The sequence below is a fragment of the Lepidochelys kempii genome, chromosome 1 (assembly GCF_965140265.1).
Source record: "Lepidochelys kempii isolate rLepKem1 chromosome 1, rLepKem1.hap2, whole genome shotgun sequence".
Taxonomy (NCBI): domain Eukaryota; kingdom Metazoa; phylum Chordata; order Testudines; family Cheloniidae; genus Lepidochelys; species Lepidochelys kempii.
The window spans coordinates 184,391,249-184,406,266 of NC_133256.1; the positions used below are offsets into that span (position 1 = coordinate 184,391,249).

The following is a 15,018-nucleotide window of genomic DNA, read 5'->3' on the forward strand; positions in this document are numbered from 1 at the left end:
GGGGGTTACCTTTTGGGCTTTTTCACCATCAGGCTGTGCAGAGATTTGAAATGAGAATCTGAATAGCAGAATGTTTCCTCCCACGTTACTACGGAGAAAGAGCAGCCAAGCTTGTATGAATAAAGTCTACCTCATTCCTTCAAACAAAGCAGGAGGAGGATTTGAGAATAAATTGCAGTTTTACTCAGGAGAAAGGACTATGTTTTAGTATCCAGTCTCTCCTCCCCATGCACACGACATAAAACTTGATTGCTGAAATTCTCTCAAAAAGGTTTGAAAAAAGCAGAGATGGAATTAGACATGGATCAATGAAAGAGCAGCAAGGCAACAATTTACCCAGTCGGGCTGTTTCGTTAAAAAATCTGCTCACTGAGAATTTATCACCTTTGTCATTTATTTTAGTTCTTTCCCCTTTACCTTAGCCTCTAATCCACAAGTCAGAAACCCCACCTCACTCATCAGCAACCCAGTGTGACAAAGAACCATTGAGTGTTGCCCTTTGGGCAGAGACACTTTGGCAGTGAACAGACTTTGCAAACAGCGTCAGATCTTCTCCCAGTTGCAACAGAAAGGTCCACTGCAAGGCAAGTGTCTCCAAGAACCACTAACCCAGAAGGATGTCCAGAAGCAGGAGAGTTTTTAACCAATTCTCCAGCCCTCAAAGTGTTGAAAGAGGCTGTGGATACCATCTCCAGCGTTCAGGTCTGCCCCTCTGAGATAATGCCAAACTCAAAGAAACAATCAAGTTCAGCTCAGGACAGGTAAAACGAATACAGGAGAAGTGAACTGAAAGAGGCACACAGCAACCAATACAGTACCTTTTATAAGATATAAAAGCTAGTCCCATCTAGCAGCTAATATGGTTGTGACCCTAATAAGGGAACAAACAAGGAAAAGTTTGCCAGTCATGTGAAGTACACAGGACACCACTAGACTGGATTAAAAAAAAAAGTCCGTTTTTGTAAGAAACAATATATTTTATTTTTCTGACACCACAGCCCTGGCGAGTGGTTTTGTACCAAATTTAATGGAGGTTACACAGAACGTCTTACGCTGGGGAGGAAAAAAAATAACCACAAAAAAAATCCTGGATAACTTTTAGTGTCTGTTCCACTCCCACATTAATAAAATCACTTGGGGTTTCTAAGAAAAGGAGAATAGGAAACAGTGAGAGAGACTACTGTAGAATGTAACAGTGTCCAAGTCCAGCCCCTTCCTGAAAGTGGGAAAACTCCCCACGAGGAGAGGCTCTTCTAGATTTACTCCCCAAAATAATACATTGTATTGCAGCTGCCAAAGGAGGAGACAGAAGGGGACGGAGAGAGAAGCCTATTTAATAAGGAGTGGGAGGGAGAGACAGAAGGTGCTGGACAGCACTCCATAATTTGAAAAATATGTCCTTAACTTATTATTTCTTTTAAAAGATTCCCCTCACTGAACTTAAGTTCCTTTTTTGTGCTTTTCATTAATACTCTGCTCTGAGGTCGTAGTTTGGTTTTCTATACATTGGAGTTGAAGGAAAATAGTCCGAAGTTCTGAAGATGGATTCTCCACCTAAAGTAAACAGCCTAGAATCCCATTCTCCTCTCACCCCAAAGACTAAAGTCTCTGCTAAAATCCCTTTTACAATATAGTACAGTACACAAAAAAAGCCCCAAAAAATAACCGAGAGTCCTGGGAGAAGCCAGTCCAAAGGACGTAAACATACAGAGAATGGTGCAACTTGTGACAAATGGCAATTCTCAAAATACAGCTACAGATTCTCAAAGCAGGTGCCATCATGGGATACTGAAGTCCACAAAAATAATTTTTAAAAAATAAATCTTAAAAAAAACCTGTTAAAATGAATAATCTGTTTTCAGGTAAATTCCATACATTCGAGATTTCCCAAAGCATCCTCTGGTCTCTTTTCACCTATTGCATGGCCAAACTGTACTCCTGAAGCTCCCCAAAAGCCGTCAGGACTTGGAATCTCATCTTGACAAGGATCAGAACATCCAGTCTTATGGTAGCAGCTTAAAACATCATGTTCCCTGGATTTCCAGGGCCTTGGCTAAATCCTCCCATTCCAACATCAGCAGCCATACCTCGGGGTCTCATCTGGGGGGGAATCATGATGTTCTGTTGGGGTCCCATCATGCCCTGCATTGACATCATCATACCAGGTGAGCCAACAGGACCTGGGTGGCTATATAGCCCAGCAGGGGCTCGGTCCTTGCCTGGAATCATGCCCACTGCAGCTACTGGGTTACTCATTAGCGTGGGCTGACCAGGCATTGCCGTTTGTGCTGGTGACATCATCCGATGATGAGGTCCCATCATGCCTTGCTGCAGAAAGGCAGGTGGTCTCATTGGATTATGGCCTGGCATAGATGGAGCAGTTCCGAGGGGGATATCAGCAGTTCCCACTGGCCCTGGGCCCCCCATGCCAGGTAATGCAAGTCCCATTCTTGGAGTCTGCTCTCCTATCATTCCCTGCATATGAGAGAATCCAGGCCCAGGACCCTGCGGCTGCTTGCGGCCTGGAACTTCCCCACGAGGGAAATACTGCAGTGTCTGGCTAGGCTTCTCTGATGGAATTATCCTGGACAGGTCAAACTCTGGTATTCCAGTGGCTCCAGGGCGGATCACCTCCTGCAGGTCTGGATCAGTGAAAACCGAAGGCATGTTTCCTAGAACAGTGAAGGAGTCTGGACCCCCAGGGCCTCCAGTCTTGCAAAGTGCTGGATCTGTTGAACTTTGGGGCAGGTTGGTGGGACGCCCCAGAGGTCCTTCTCCATGGAAGCCCATTCCAGCAGGGAAGTTGCCTTGTCCTCCACTGGGGCCATTGTGCGGAAATGGCACCTGCTGGGGCGGGGACTGTACTGGAGGAAACCCCTGTGGGAAGCCCAGGCGTCCTTGAGGTACCATTGGAGGATCTTGGGAACCATGCCCCATCATTGGATTGTGTGACATCAGGCCAGGTCCTACAGGGACCCCATGAGGAGGTATACTGGGTCCCATAGCATTTGGAGAGGGCATCTGATTGGTATGGGAAAGAGGCTGGGTCATTCCCATTGGGCTAAGGGTTGGCATTGGACCCACTGGGTTTGGACCTGAAATTCGAGGATTCTGGGAATTAATGCCCATGCCTAAGGAAGAAACAAAGAATCATATTTAGAACAGACAATCAAAGAAGATAGAAGAACTCTGTGTAATGTTCCTGGCTCCAATTTAAAAAACAAAATTAGTGCCAGTGAAAGATGCCAAAACTTCACTTGCTAGGGCTACTGTTCTATTTAACCATAAAATGTACACAGCATGGGCTGCAGGAGCCCTACCTTGTCCTCACACTGTTCCAATGGGACTGAACGGGGCTCTTAAAGTAGGAGGAGAGGTCACCCTAGATCCAATCCATATTGTGACCATTTTGTCAAGACAGTCAACAAGCGGGAAAATTAGTGGCAAGTGTGTGTAGGGGGTGGGGGTTGTTTTATAAACATACACAGACATTTGTCCACTGCAAGTGGACTGAATACCTCCCTTCCAAACATATGGTACCTGCAAGTCAGACAGCTCTCACTGCTGTTAGAGCTGGTCAAATTAATTAGTCCATGAAAGCTGCAATTTGCCATCAAGTCATTTTTTCAAGTATGTGATCAGCTCCAATCACTACTGTCCTGGGCAGACTGTAAACCAGTAAACTACAGGCAAAGTCTTCAAATGCCTGTTACCATACTCCATGCTGAGAGTTATCTTTTTCAACTGGCTTTTTTTTTTTTTTTTTTTTTTAAAAACAACAGATTTCTATTGTGTTCCTATGAACAACAAACAATTTGGGGTAGGGGCTTATAGTGTAAACACATTTCACTCATTATAGAGCAGGTCACTAAGCCTAAAGGGACAGGAGCTTTTTTTTTTTTCTCTTCTCCCCTAATGCCTGGATAAGGAACTGAGCAGCTTCCCCCCTTACTCTGGCACAAGCCAGACAGTCACCATGCTCCATCCTCTGTATAAAAAGAGGGTGTATGTTTCTGGGAAGCATTCCAACTGAAGCAGAGCGTGCAGAAGGCTGGCTGGGAAGCTGCCTTACCTGGTAGATTGTTCATTGGTGGCAAATTTGGGGAGCGTGCTGGAGGGGAGTCATCATCCGAGCTAGCCACAGTCTTGATGGCATCATGGTAGAGTGGCGTAGAGCTGGGCATGGCAAACTTGGACATCCTGGACATCATGATGGAGAGGGGATTCTGGGAGAGCGTGGGCTCTGGAGGCATTGTGTAGGGACTGCTAGAGGGAAGATTTCCAGGGAGAGTCACAGGAGCAGACTGGCTGACAGTGGAAGGTGGTGGGCCACCTAAAAGAGGAAAGGGTTTAGCTGTTTTTTCTCCCCTTTAAAATAAACCCCTTTTCTCCCAGAAAACCCCCTCAATGGTTCCAAGAGTCCATCCAAATAGTAGTAGTGAGGCAACCAGATAAGTATGGTTGAAATACACACTGTACTCCTAGACAGTGGATTTCTATCCATGTGGTTTCTTTTGGGAAGGAGACAATACTAACTCCAGAAGCATGGTCAACTAGTTGGAAAAAAAAACTTTCCCATTTATGCTTCAAAATGTGAGCACAGAGACAGAAACCAGAGGACATACATCCATAGTAGGTCATACACTACAGGCATCCATGCCAATTTCTGGAGAGCTCTATTAAAAGTTTATACAAAGTTTCCTGTTTTGACTTAAGCTTAAGTCTTGCATATAAAAGCTCATTAAATTAATAGGGAAAGATACTCCTTGAGACTGTAACTGTAAAATATCCCCCCCTCTTCCAAAGGTGTAAACACAATTTTCTGCTGCTCCCAGTCCCCATGTCTCCTCACCAATAAGCTTCAAGATGCCTGGCCCAGTTTTGGATAAGAGGTCATTGCTTTCAGGAAGAAGTTTAAGACAAGCAAAAGCCACCACCAAAAAACCTCTGATATTAAATACTCCTCTAGGCACAAAAGTAGTAACAGATTAGAGAGTCTGGGTCTAATTGCAGCAATTCAAGCCCAGATTCAATGCCAATTTAACACTCCACCTCAGAGGCCACACAAGCATCCAGATTCTTCCTCCTTCCCAGTGTGGCACATGCTAGGCATACGACTCAGAATAAGATGGCTAAATGACAGCTATTGGCATATAATGGACATTAAGTGTCTCTAGTGAGAACCATTGCTGCCACAGGAGCTCAAAACTCACTAGAACATGCATTTCTGAGCCACAGGAGCAGTCCAGTCACTTTGAACAGGGACAAAGGCTGCTGGTCCCTTTCAATACAGTTATCATTCTGCAACACTAGAGGGCAATGTAGTCATGCATCTTTCACAGTCTCCTCACTAACTCCTGCAATAAGGAGGAGGTTTCACAGGCTGAAAACCTCTTGAGAGCTGGTTCCATCACACTGCTGCTTCTGCATGGAAACGCTGCACACCAGGGATTTACATATTTGGAAGCTTATAGCAGAAACAGACTCAGTCACATATAAGCTCTGAATCTATGAAAGAGGAGACTGGTGCTGCTGAAATGCCAAACAGATAGGTTTCTGGATTCACACGATCTGTTCTTAGATTGTACGGTCTTTTGTGCTAGGCACTGGTAGTCCCTCCCCCAGGCATTCCAGGCCATGACTGGGGCTCCCAGGTGCTATGATAATACAAAACAATACCACCACCACCCCACAGACCTGCAGCACATCTCTGAGGAGCAGCTGTAGATAATCCACCTGCTACCTCTAACTATACATGAAATAGACAAAATCCAAATTGGTATCAACAAAGCTCCTCCTAGTAGAATTTGTAAAGTAAAACTATACCTGTGTCTGAACAGATTGTGAACAATAGCTCCTATGGCCAGCACACATCTATCTACAGGTATCTTTTGTTTCTCCTTTATCCTAACAAACCCGTTTATTTTGAGGCACCTTTATGATCTAAGCAGCAACATTTCTCCCCAATGCTACAATATTACAATAAGAACAGACTGGCAAACAAACTGTTCTAAGCTCTTCTGCAAAGAGTGACTTCCTCCTCCCCTTCTCTTTCCTCCCAACCAATCCAAATATACTTGACCCTCATCTCTGGGACAAGGGCAGTATTCAGCATGTGCACATGGGCAAGAGGAGATGAGAGGAGGCAATTTGTTATGGAGCTCACCCACATGTTCCACTCACTTAGTTCTGAGCCTAGACACAACCTGCTTCAAGCTGGCAGGAAAAACTCCATGTTCTCTCTCCTCTTTGCACTCCCTACCCCAAATGCACACTGCGTAACCTCTAAGCTCTCATCTCATGTCACACTTCAAGATGACCATATGTGAACCAAAGAATTTACGTTTGGATAGAAAAGGAAGCACTGACCTGATTCCACATTCCCCAGCATGGCTGGGGAAGACATGGTGAGAGATGCTTTGTGGTTCGGGGGAATCCCAGGACTCTGCAGCGGGGGCTTTGGAGAGGAAGTCCAGCCAGGAGAAGGTGCAGGGAGGGAAGGAGACTTGAGGTGGACTGGTGAGGCAGCAGCAGATCCCAAAACAGGGGGAGACTTAATGGAAGCAGCAGCTGCTGCAGCAGTTGGCCCTGCAAGCATTCCTGCCAGCTGGGATGGAGTCTGAGGAGACTTAAGGTTCCCCGAGGGAGAACCCAGCATGGGAGACTGGACCTGCCGCATCGTGGGAGACTTCAAAGGGTTGATGCCCGGTGAATGCACCTGACTAGCTGCAACAGAGATATCCAAGGGCTTGCGTCCTAGGCTGCGCTGAACAGGGGGAGCTGTGTTGAGGCTATTCGGGTTACTGGTTGTGTTGAGAGGTAGTGGCGGCATGTGGCTGAGCCGGTTGTTAGTCCTTTGGTCAGGCCCAATCTGCTCTCTGAGATTACGGAGACCACCTCCTGGGCCCTGAGACATAGGAAGGAAAGGCCTGGGACCCATGCCATACTCCTGTTGGGGATGCTCTCCAAATGGCAATGACACCATTTTCTGCTGAGAAGAGAGCATCTCTGACACACCTGGACGCAGTTTCATCATCTCCTCTGGCCCCACTCCAGCTTCCCTCATCTTCTGAGGTATCATAGATGGGTTGGAGCCCATGCTAACGTTCAGACTTATGTCCCCCTTCATGCTCCCAGGGCCCATCCCAAACTCCAGCTCCCTACCAGGGCCAATCTGAGGTGGCATTCCTTTTGGGAAGTCCCCCCTGGAGGGGCTCAGGGGCCCTTCAACAGGCATGCGAGAGAAGATGGGGTTATTCCCAGGCTCCATGTGTCTCTGGGAGGGAATCATCCGGTTCATCTCTATGCCAGGCCTGATGCCTTCTATGCTCAAGCCAGGGGGCAGGCCCAACTGTTTCTCTGCCAACTGCTGTTGAAAGATCTCCTCTGGCAGGCCCTGGGGATTTGGGAACCGCTCCCCTCGGCCAGGACCACTGAAGACACCCTGGCTTGGAGGGAAGTTTCGGCCATCTGGGATTTTTGGCACATCTTCTGGCCAACTGACTCCTGAAAGCCCAGGTCTGGATGTGGGGTTTGGGACACTGGGGCTGTCCATGTCAGGATTCATCATTCCTGCAAATCCAGGCAGGCGCATCTGGCTCCCAGGCATATTGGGATGAGGGGCCATGCCTCTGGGGGGTAGAGAATGAGACACATTCATGCCATCAGCAAAGGACTCTGGACCGCCAGGACCCCAGCCCTCACCAGGGGTCATCTGATAGGGAGGTGGGGGGCCTCGAACCACACCTCGAGGCCCATGTTGGTGGACCATCATGTCCTGCAGGGAACACTGCTGCACCACAACCTGTTCTTGCTTCCTTCTCTTCTCCTCATAAAACTCCTGCTGTAGCTTCAGCCAGGCCACTTGCTCAGGAGTCATATGATCCAGGTGGTCTGGTCCTATGGGTCCAGATTGAGAGTTCAAAGACGGTGGCACCATTTCATCTGGTGAGAAGGGCATGTCTCTATGTCCTTGAGGGCCAAATGGAGCCCCTCCATCTGTCCGAGGTCCTGGCCCTTTGCCTAAACTTTGGGACTGAGCCATCATGGCCTGTATTGGCCCTTCAGGTTTCTTTTGAGGACCATCCAGAACTCCAGAGTTCTGCTGAGGCCCCCCACTTTGCCCTCCAGTGAATTCTTTCTCATCAGGGAAAAGCATGCGCTGTATATCTCGTAGAGTTTGCAATGAGCGCTCTCGATGTTCCAGCTGCTCCTGAGACAGTCCATCTGGGTTCTCGCCTAAACTGGATGGGTCACCACCGGATACCTGCTGGGTGGGACCTTTGGGGTCTGCATTGGAACTGTTGCTCCCCTGGGAGACTGGGCTGACTGCTCGATTATTTGGGGTTGAACTCTGCCCAAATCCCTCAGTCTGCAATGGGGTGGAGTTGGAAGGGCTGCCAACAGACATCACTTTACTCTCTACTCCAGGACTGTCCTGATCCATGGGACACGGGGGGCCAGCAGATTTCGATGCTGGCGCCGAAACAGGTGGAGTTGGCTGTATTTTGGCATTCTGGGGAGGATTGTGTTCCTGTGAAGCATGGGGCTGCGGCTGAGGTTGTGGCAGAGGCTTGGTTTCATTTCGAAGTGCAGAAACCTGGGTGTTCTGAAAGACAAAGCAGAACATTTTAATCAGCTCTTTTTACATCTCTGTGAATAGAGTGAGAGGGATAAAGATCAAGATGCACTGTCTCGTCCCCACCTTAGTCACACAAACCTGCTATGAACACTTTCTGTAGGAACTCATGCCTTTCACATATAATTTGCAAACTAGAGTCTTGGACAAAGATGAAATGTTCATTTCACTCATGTGTCACCCACAGACCCAAACGATGATGTTTGCACCTCTCTCCTATATCACCAGAACGACTCCACCCAATTATAATAAAGTTGGAAAACTACTCTGGAAGCACTAAATCCTTTAATTCTGCACAGTGCTCCCTCCAGCCAAGAACATGCTTTTCAGAGCGTAAGGAGTCACCCTCCCTCGCCCTCCCCCACGCATGTGCACACCACTCCATCTCCCCCTTCTACCAAGTAAAGGCTCCCTACCAGGGGTAGAGTGTTTCGCTCTGCCTTGCTGTTTGAGATGTTCTGGATATGAAAGGACACAATGGTTTCTGCCTGTCCCTTCAGCACAGCTTCTGCAGCCCTGTAAAGACAGACAGACATTGGTGAGGCTGCAGTTGGATGATTATCTTTCTTAAATCCCCCTCTCTCCCAACTACTAGGGGCAGGGAGAAAAGGAAAGCAAAAGTCTGAGCCACCTGTCTTTTGACCCCAGAGGTCTGGGAGAAGAGAAATCAAAGGAGAAGAAAAATCCTCCCATCTACAGAATCTTGCTAATCAGTATTTAGGGTTCGTGTCACCATTTAACCCATCCCTAAACCATCCACTGTGTAGCTCATGAAACAGGCTGTCTGCCAACATTTGCCAAAAACAAGGCTAGGTGGAAGAAACTGAAAATCCTCATCCACGGCTACGTGTCAGTAATGCTCCCCCATGATCTGTAAATGGCTACCCACCCCACAAAGGATTTGAAGGAGGAAAACATGCTTTTGAATTTAATGTAATGAGGCAAAACACAAATGGAGGGAAAGACATGAAGGACACATTTACGTACTTATTGGCCATCTCAGTAGAAAAGACATAAACCACTTTGGATGGAGTCTTTTGTCCACTAGCTGGCTCCGAAGTGGCAGTCAGGCCATGGGAGGGTGTGGAAGACCTTGGGGCTGAAGCAGTTGAAGGAGTCACGGAGTGTTGCGTATGCTGGGAATCCTGGGTCTTCATATGGTCGGCAGAGTTGCAGTCTGGAAAGGAAGAAGGGGTCGGGGGGAGGAGGGGGGAGGGAAGGTCTCACCAGTGTTGAAGCTGTGAGGAAGTTTGATACTTCTCTCACCCTTGACTCTCAGTTGGCATCACGATACCCAACGTTCCCATAAAGAAGGCTCAGACTCCTCTCCCAGTTAGTACTAAGGAAGCTGTCCTGTTACACCATGATTCCCCCTCACACTCCAAAAAACTCTGCAGGCACCGCTGAGAGGAAATTCATACTGTCTCAGCTCTAGCTAGTTTCCTAGCATTCACAAATGACTAGGTCAAACAGCATATATGAGACACACACACAAGCAGATAAGCATTTGAAGTTCTTGTAAAGTGGGGGAAGTTTTATATGAGACCTTTTTTCTCTCCTTACTCATGCCACCTGAACCCTAGTCTGCTATACTGTCAGACTGACCACACAGCTTCTAATCACACCAGTTGGAAACGAACTCAAACTGGACCTAGGTCTTTTACAGCCAAAGCTCTCTTGTTGCCACTCTGTCAAGGCGTCTATCAAATGCAAACTCTGGAAGACCTAATATCACAAGGCAGTAATAATTCTTTGCACTTCTGCGCCACCTTTCATGTGGCGATCTCAGAGCAATTAATCAAATATCACAACTGAGAAACACAAGTAGCAGCTATTTATACTGCACCTAATTTCACAGGTTAGGAAATTAAAGAGTGGGGTAAAGGACACGTCCAAGGTCTCACAATGAATCAGTGGCAGAGCCAGAACAGACTCCTGAAGTCTTGACTCCCAGTCCTGTGTTCCTACCAGTCACAGAGGTGTAAGTGATTATCATCACCCAATACACCTTACTTGTCTGTATTCACAAAACTGGCTTGCATGCTGGCTTTGATACTCCGATTCAAACACAGAAGCTCCTGGGAGGCCAAAGGACAGAGTGGGGTGGAAGGAGACTAACAGCTTTTATTTATTTTCCCAAAACTTCTTGGGGAGTTTAGCATGTGTTAGCATGAAACAACTTTCCAATCCTAATCAGGGCTGTACTTCAACTGAACACAGTCACCACCTCAGGCAGACATGCTTTTGCTAACACCCCCAAGCCAAATGATCATCTCACACCAATACTTAGCACTTACCTTTGATTTCCGAATCGTCACTGGGAGTCCCAGCATCTCTCTGTTCGAAGGAATCCACTGAAATGCTCCTCTCTCTCTTTCCCTTCCCCTTGGCACCATTTCCAGCCCCATTCTTCAACCCCATGCTCCCACCTGGGCCAGGGAGCACTTTGGGGGGGTGACCTCCACTCTTGGGGTCACAGGGAGAGGGCTGGGATTGGCTGGTTGAGCCCCCCTGTTTACCCGGGTTGGAAAATTTGGAATCCAGCTGGGGGTTGCCAGACGGGGACATCACTGTGGGGGGACGGACCATCACCTCCTGCTTTGATTTGGGGCTACTGAAAAAAAGAGAATTAAAAATAGAGATTAGACTGTCGATTCACTCTGGTGGGAATGGACTAGAGAGAAGCAGCAGCAGCAACCACTGCTGATGCCACCTTTACCGAGCAAGGCAGTTACTGCCGAGTAAGAAATGCCTACATGCTTGGTTTCATCCAGCTGCTTTTTCAAACATGCCTAGAAAGGGTTATTATCCAATATGGGATCACAGTGCTCAAGGAGGCACAAGAACAAGCAGCAGGCCTGCCAGATCCCAGGAACTGCTCAGTCACATGAGGAGCTACCTCTGGGGCTTCTGTCAATAAAGACAACGGTTTCTATGTACACAGAAAAGCATCTCACACCAAGACCAGCTCAAAGTAAACAAACAGGGCACCACAAAGTTCACCACACTACCCATCCAGACCCAAATGACACAGTACAGCTGTGATCACAGAGCAGAGAAACCCACCACAAGCCAGCCCAAGAGAGCATAAGGAAAACCCAGCATTATTGCAGCACTCATCACAGATCAGGGAAACTCGCCAGGAAAATACAAACCTCTGACCATGAAAACAATTAAACCAGCTATAAGCTGCCTTTGAATGGGGAAAGAGGAGGATACTATCTCCACACACTCTCCTGCAAAATGGGGTAAAGGAGACTGCATTAGAGTTTACCAAAAGAAACTCAAAAACAGTCTTTTCCCACCCACTGACCCATTACACAAACTACATCCTAAAACTATTTTGTCTCCTTAGATTCCACTCAATTACAGTCTTCCTTCCTCCCTTTAGTCTAGTCACTGTCATCCCTCCTCCTTTCTTCTGCATGGATCTGCTGGGAGCTCATTTTATCCCTCACCCCCAGCCCAAAAGGCAGTGCACTGTAGCAAGCCTCACTATGGAGCCTGTCCATGTTGCTCCTTCAGTTGGTCAGACAGCTGACTCAGAAGCACTCCCTCCAAGTTACTATCAGCTCTTGCTGACCCCAAGGGTGCAGGATCAAACCTAGGTGTGCTGTCAAGCACATGATACATCCAGTGCATTGCTTTTCCTCCAAACTTCTCCTCTTCCAAGTCAATGGAGAATGATTGTTCTAATGGGGGACTTTAATCACCCTGATATCTGCTGGGAGAGCAATACAGTAATGACAATCCAGGAAGTTTTTGGAGCGTGTTGGTGGACAACTTCCTGGTACAAGTGCTAGAGGAACCAACTAGGGGCTGTGCTCCTCTTGACCTGCTGCTTATAAACAGGGAAGAATTGGTAGGAGAAGTAGAAATGGGAGGCAACCCAGGTAGCAGTGACCATGAGATGGCTGAGTTCAGGATCCTGACAAAAGGAAGAAAGGAGATTAGCAAAATACGGACCCTGAACTTCAGAAAAGCAGACTTAGACTCCCTTAGGGAACTGATGGGCAGGATCCCCTGGGAGGCTAATATGAGGGGGCAAGGAGTCCAGGAGAGCTGGCTGTATTTTAAAGAAGCTTTATTGAGAGAGCAGGAACAAACCATACCGATGTGCAGAAAGAATAGCAAATATGGCAGGCAACCAGCCTGGCTTAACAGTGAAATTGTCAGTGAGCTTAAACTAAAAAAGGAAGCTTACAAGAAGTGGAAATTTGGACAGATGACTAGGGAAGAGTATAAAAATATTGCTAGAGTATGCAGGGGTGTAATCAGGAAGGCCACGGCACAATTGGAGTTGCAGCTAGCAAGGGATGTGAAGGGTAACAAGAAGGGTTTCTCCACGTATGTTAGCAACAAGGTGGTGGTCAGGGAAAGTGTGGGACCCTTACTGAATGGGGGAGGCAACCTAGTGACAGATGATGTGGAAAAAGCTGAAGTACTTGGTGTTTTTTTTGCCTCCGTCTTCACAGACAAGGTCAGCTCCGAGACTGCTGCACTAGGCAACACAGTATGGGGAGGAGGTGAACAACCCTCATTGGTGAAAGAACAGGTTAAGGACTATTTAGAAAAACTGGACATGCACAAGTCCATGGGTCCAGATCTAATGCATCCAAGGGTGCTGAGGGAGTTGGCTGATGTGATTGCAGAGCCATTGGCCATTATCTCTGAAAATTCGTGGCGATTGGGGGAGGTCCTGGACGATTGGAAAAAGGCAAATATAGTATCCATATTTTAAAAAAGGGAAGAAAGAGAACACAGGGAACTACAGACCAGTCAGCCTCACTTCAGTCCCTGGCAAAATAATGGAGCAGGTCCTTAAGGAATCCATTTTGAAACACTTGAAGGAGAGGAAGGTGATCAGGAACAGTCAACATGGATTCACCAAGGGCAAGTCATGCCTGACCAATCCGATTCCCTTCTATGAAGGGATAACTGGCTCTGTGGATATGGGGAAAGCGGTGGACAGGATATATCTTGACTTTAGCAAAGCTTTTGATACCGTCTCCCACAGTATTCTTGCCAGCAAGTTAAAGTAGTATGGATTGGATGAATGGACTATAAGGTAGATAGAAAGCTGGTTAGATTGTCCGGCTCTATGTCTAGTTGGCAGCCGGTATTAAGTGGAGTGACATAGGGTTTGGTCCTGGGCCGGTTTTGTTCAACATCTTTATTAATGATCTGGATGATGGGATGAACTGCACCCTCAGCAAGTTCACAGATTACACTAAACTGGGGGGAGAGGTAGACATGCTGGAGGGTAGGGACAGAGACAAATTGGAGGATTGAGCCAAAAGAAATCTGATGAGGTTCAAAAAGGACAAGTGCAGAGTCCCGCACTTAGAACGGAGGAATCCCATGCACTGGTAGAGGCTGGGGACCGACTGGCTAAGCAGCAATTCTACAGAAAAGGACCTGGGGATTACAGTGGACGAGAAGCTGGATATAAGTCAGCAGTATGCTCTTGTTGCCAAGAAGGCCAATGGCATTATTGGGCTGTATTAGCAGGAGCATTGCCAGCAGATCAAGGGAAGTGATTATTCCCCTCTATTTGGCACTGGTGAGGCCACACCTGGAGTACTGAATCCAGTTTTGGTCCCCCTGCTAGAGAAGGGGTGTGGACAAACTGGAGAGAGTCTAGGCAACAAAAATGATTAGGGGGCTGGGGCACATGACTTATGAGGAGAGGCTGAGTGAATTGGGGTTATTTAGTCTGCAGAAGAGAAGAGTGACGGGGGATTTGATAGCAGCCTTCAACTACCTGAAAGGGAGTTCCAAAGAGGATGGAGCTCGGCTGTTCTCAGTGGTGGCAGATGACAAAACAAGAACCAATGGTCTCAAGTTGCAGTGGGGGCGGTCTAGGTTGGATATTAGGAAACACTATGTCACTAGGAGGGTGGTGAAGCACTGGAATGGGTTACTTAGGGAGGTGGTGGAATCTCCACCCTTAGAGGTTTTTAAGGCCCGGCTTGATAAAGTCCTGGCTGGGATGATTTAGTTGGTGTTGGTCTTGCTTTGAGCAGGGGATTGGACTAGATGACCTCCTGAGGTCTCTTCCAACCCTAATATTCTATGAAGTCTGGCACAGGCAGATGAATGACATGGACAAGGCTTGTGCAATGGTAATCAGTTCCATGCTGCTCCTGCCAGCCACACAGGGAGAACTTTGTGTGGGAGTGCAAGCACAAAGAGCACCAGTGCTTGACCCAGGCCTTGGATAACACTGCAGTAGAGCAGGGACACCTCCCCCTCCCTGCCCAGAACAGTTCACTGAAGTTTCTCACCTCTGTGTGTTTCCTGATGGGGAGTTCCTCACTTTGGGGTTACTGGAATGCATTGACAGAAATCCTGAGCTCACACACACACAGTTGGGCTCT

General features: G+C 47.5%; 1 protein-coding gene across 1 annotated transcript; it reads right to left on the reverse strand.

Annotated features, from left to right (window-relative positions):
* Window positions 1-846: 846 nt before the first annotated feature.
* Window positions 847-15,010, reverse strand: BCL9 (BCL9 transcription coactivator). The gene is made up of 7 exons (XM_073304399.1): window positions 14,926-15,010; window positions 10,936-11,252; window positions 9,626-9,815; window positions 9,055-9,154; window positions 6,370-8,608; window positions 4,073-4,333; window positions 847-3,131 (listed from the first exon to the last, which is right to left on the reverse strand). Exons 1-7 carry the CDS (start codon window positions 14,976-14,978, stop codon window positions 2,017-2,019), a joined length of 4,275 nt encoding a protein of 1,424 aa, XP_073160500.1. The 5' UTR covers window positions 14,979-15,010; the 3' UTR covers window positions 847-2,016.
* Between the last annotated feature and the right edge of the window lie 8 nt (window positions 15,011-15,018).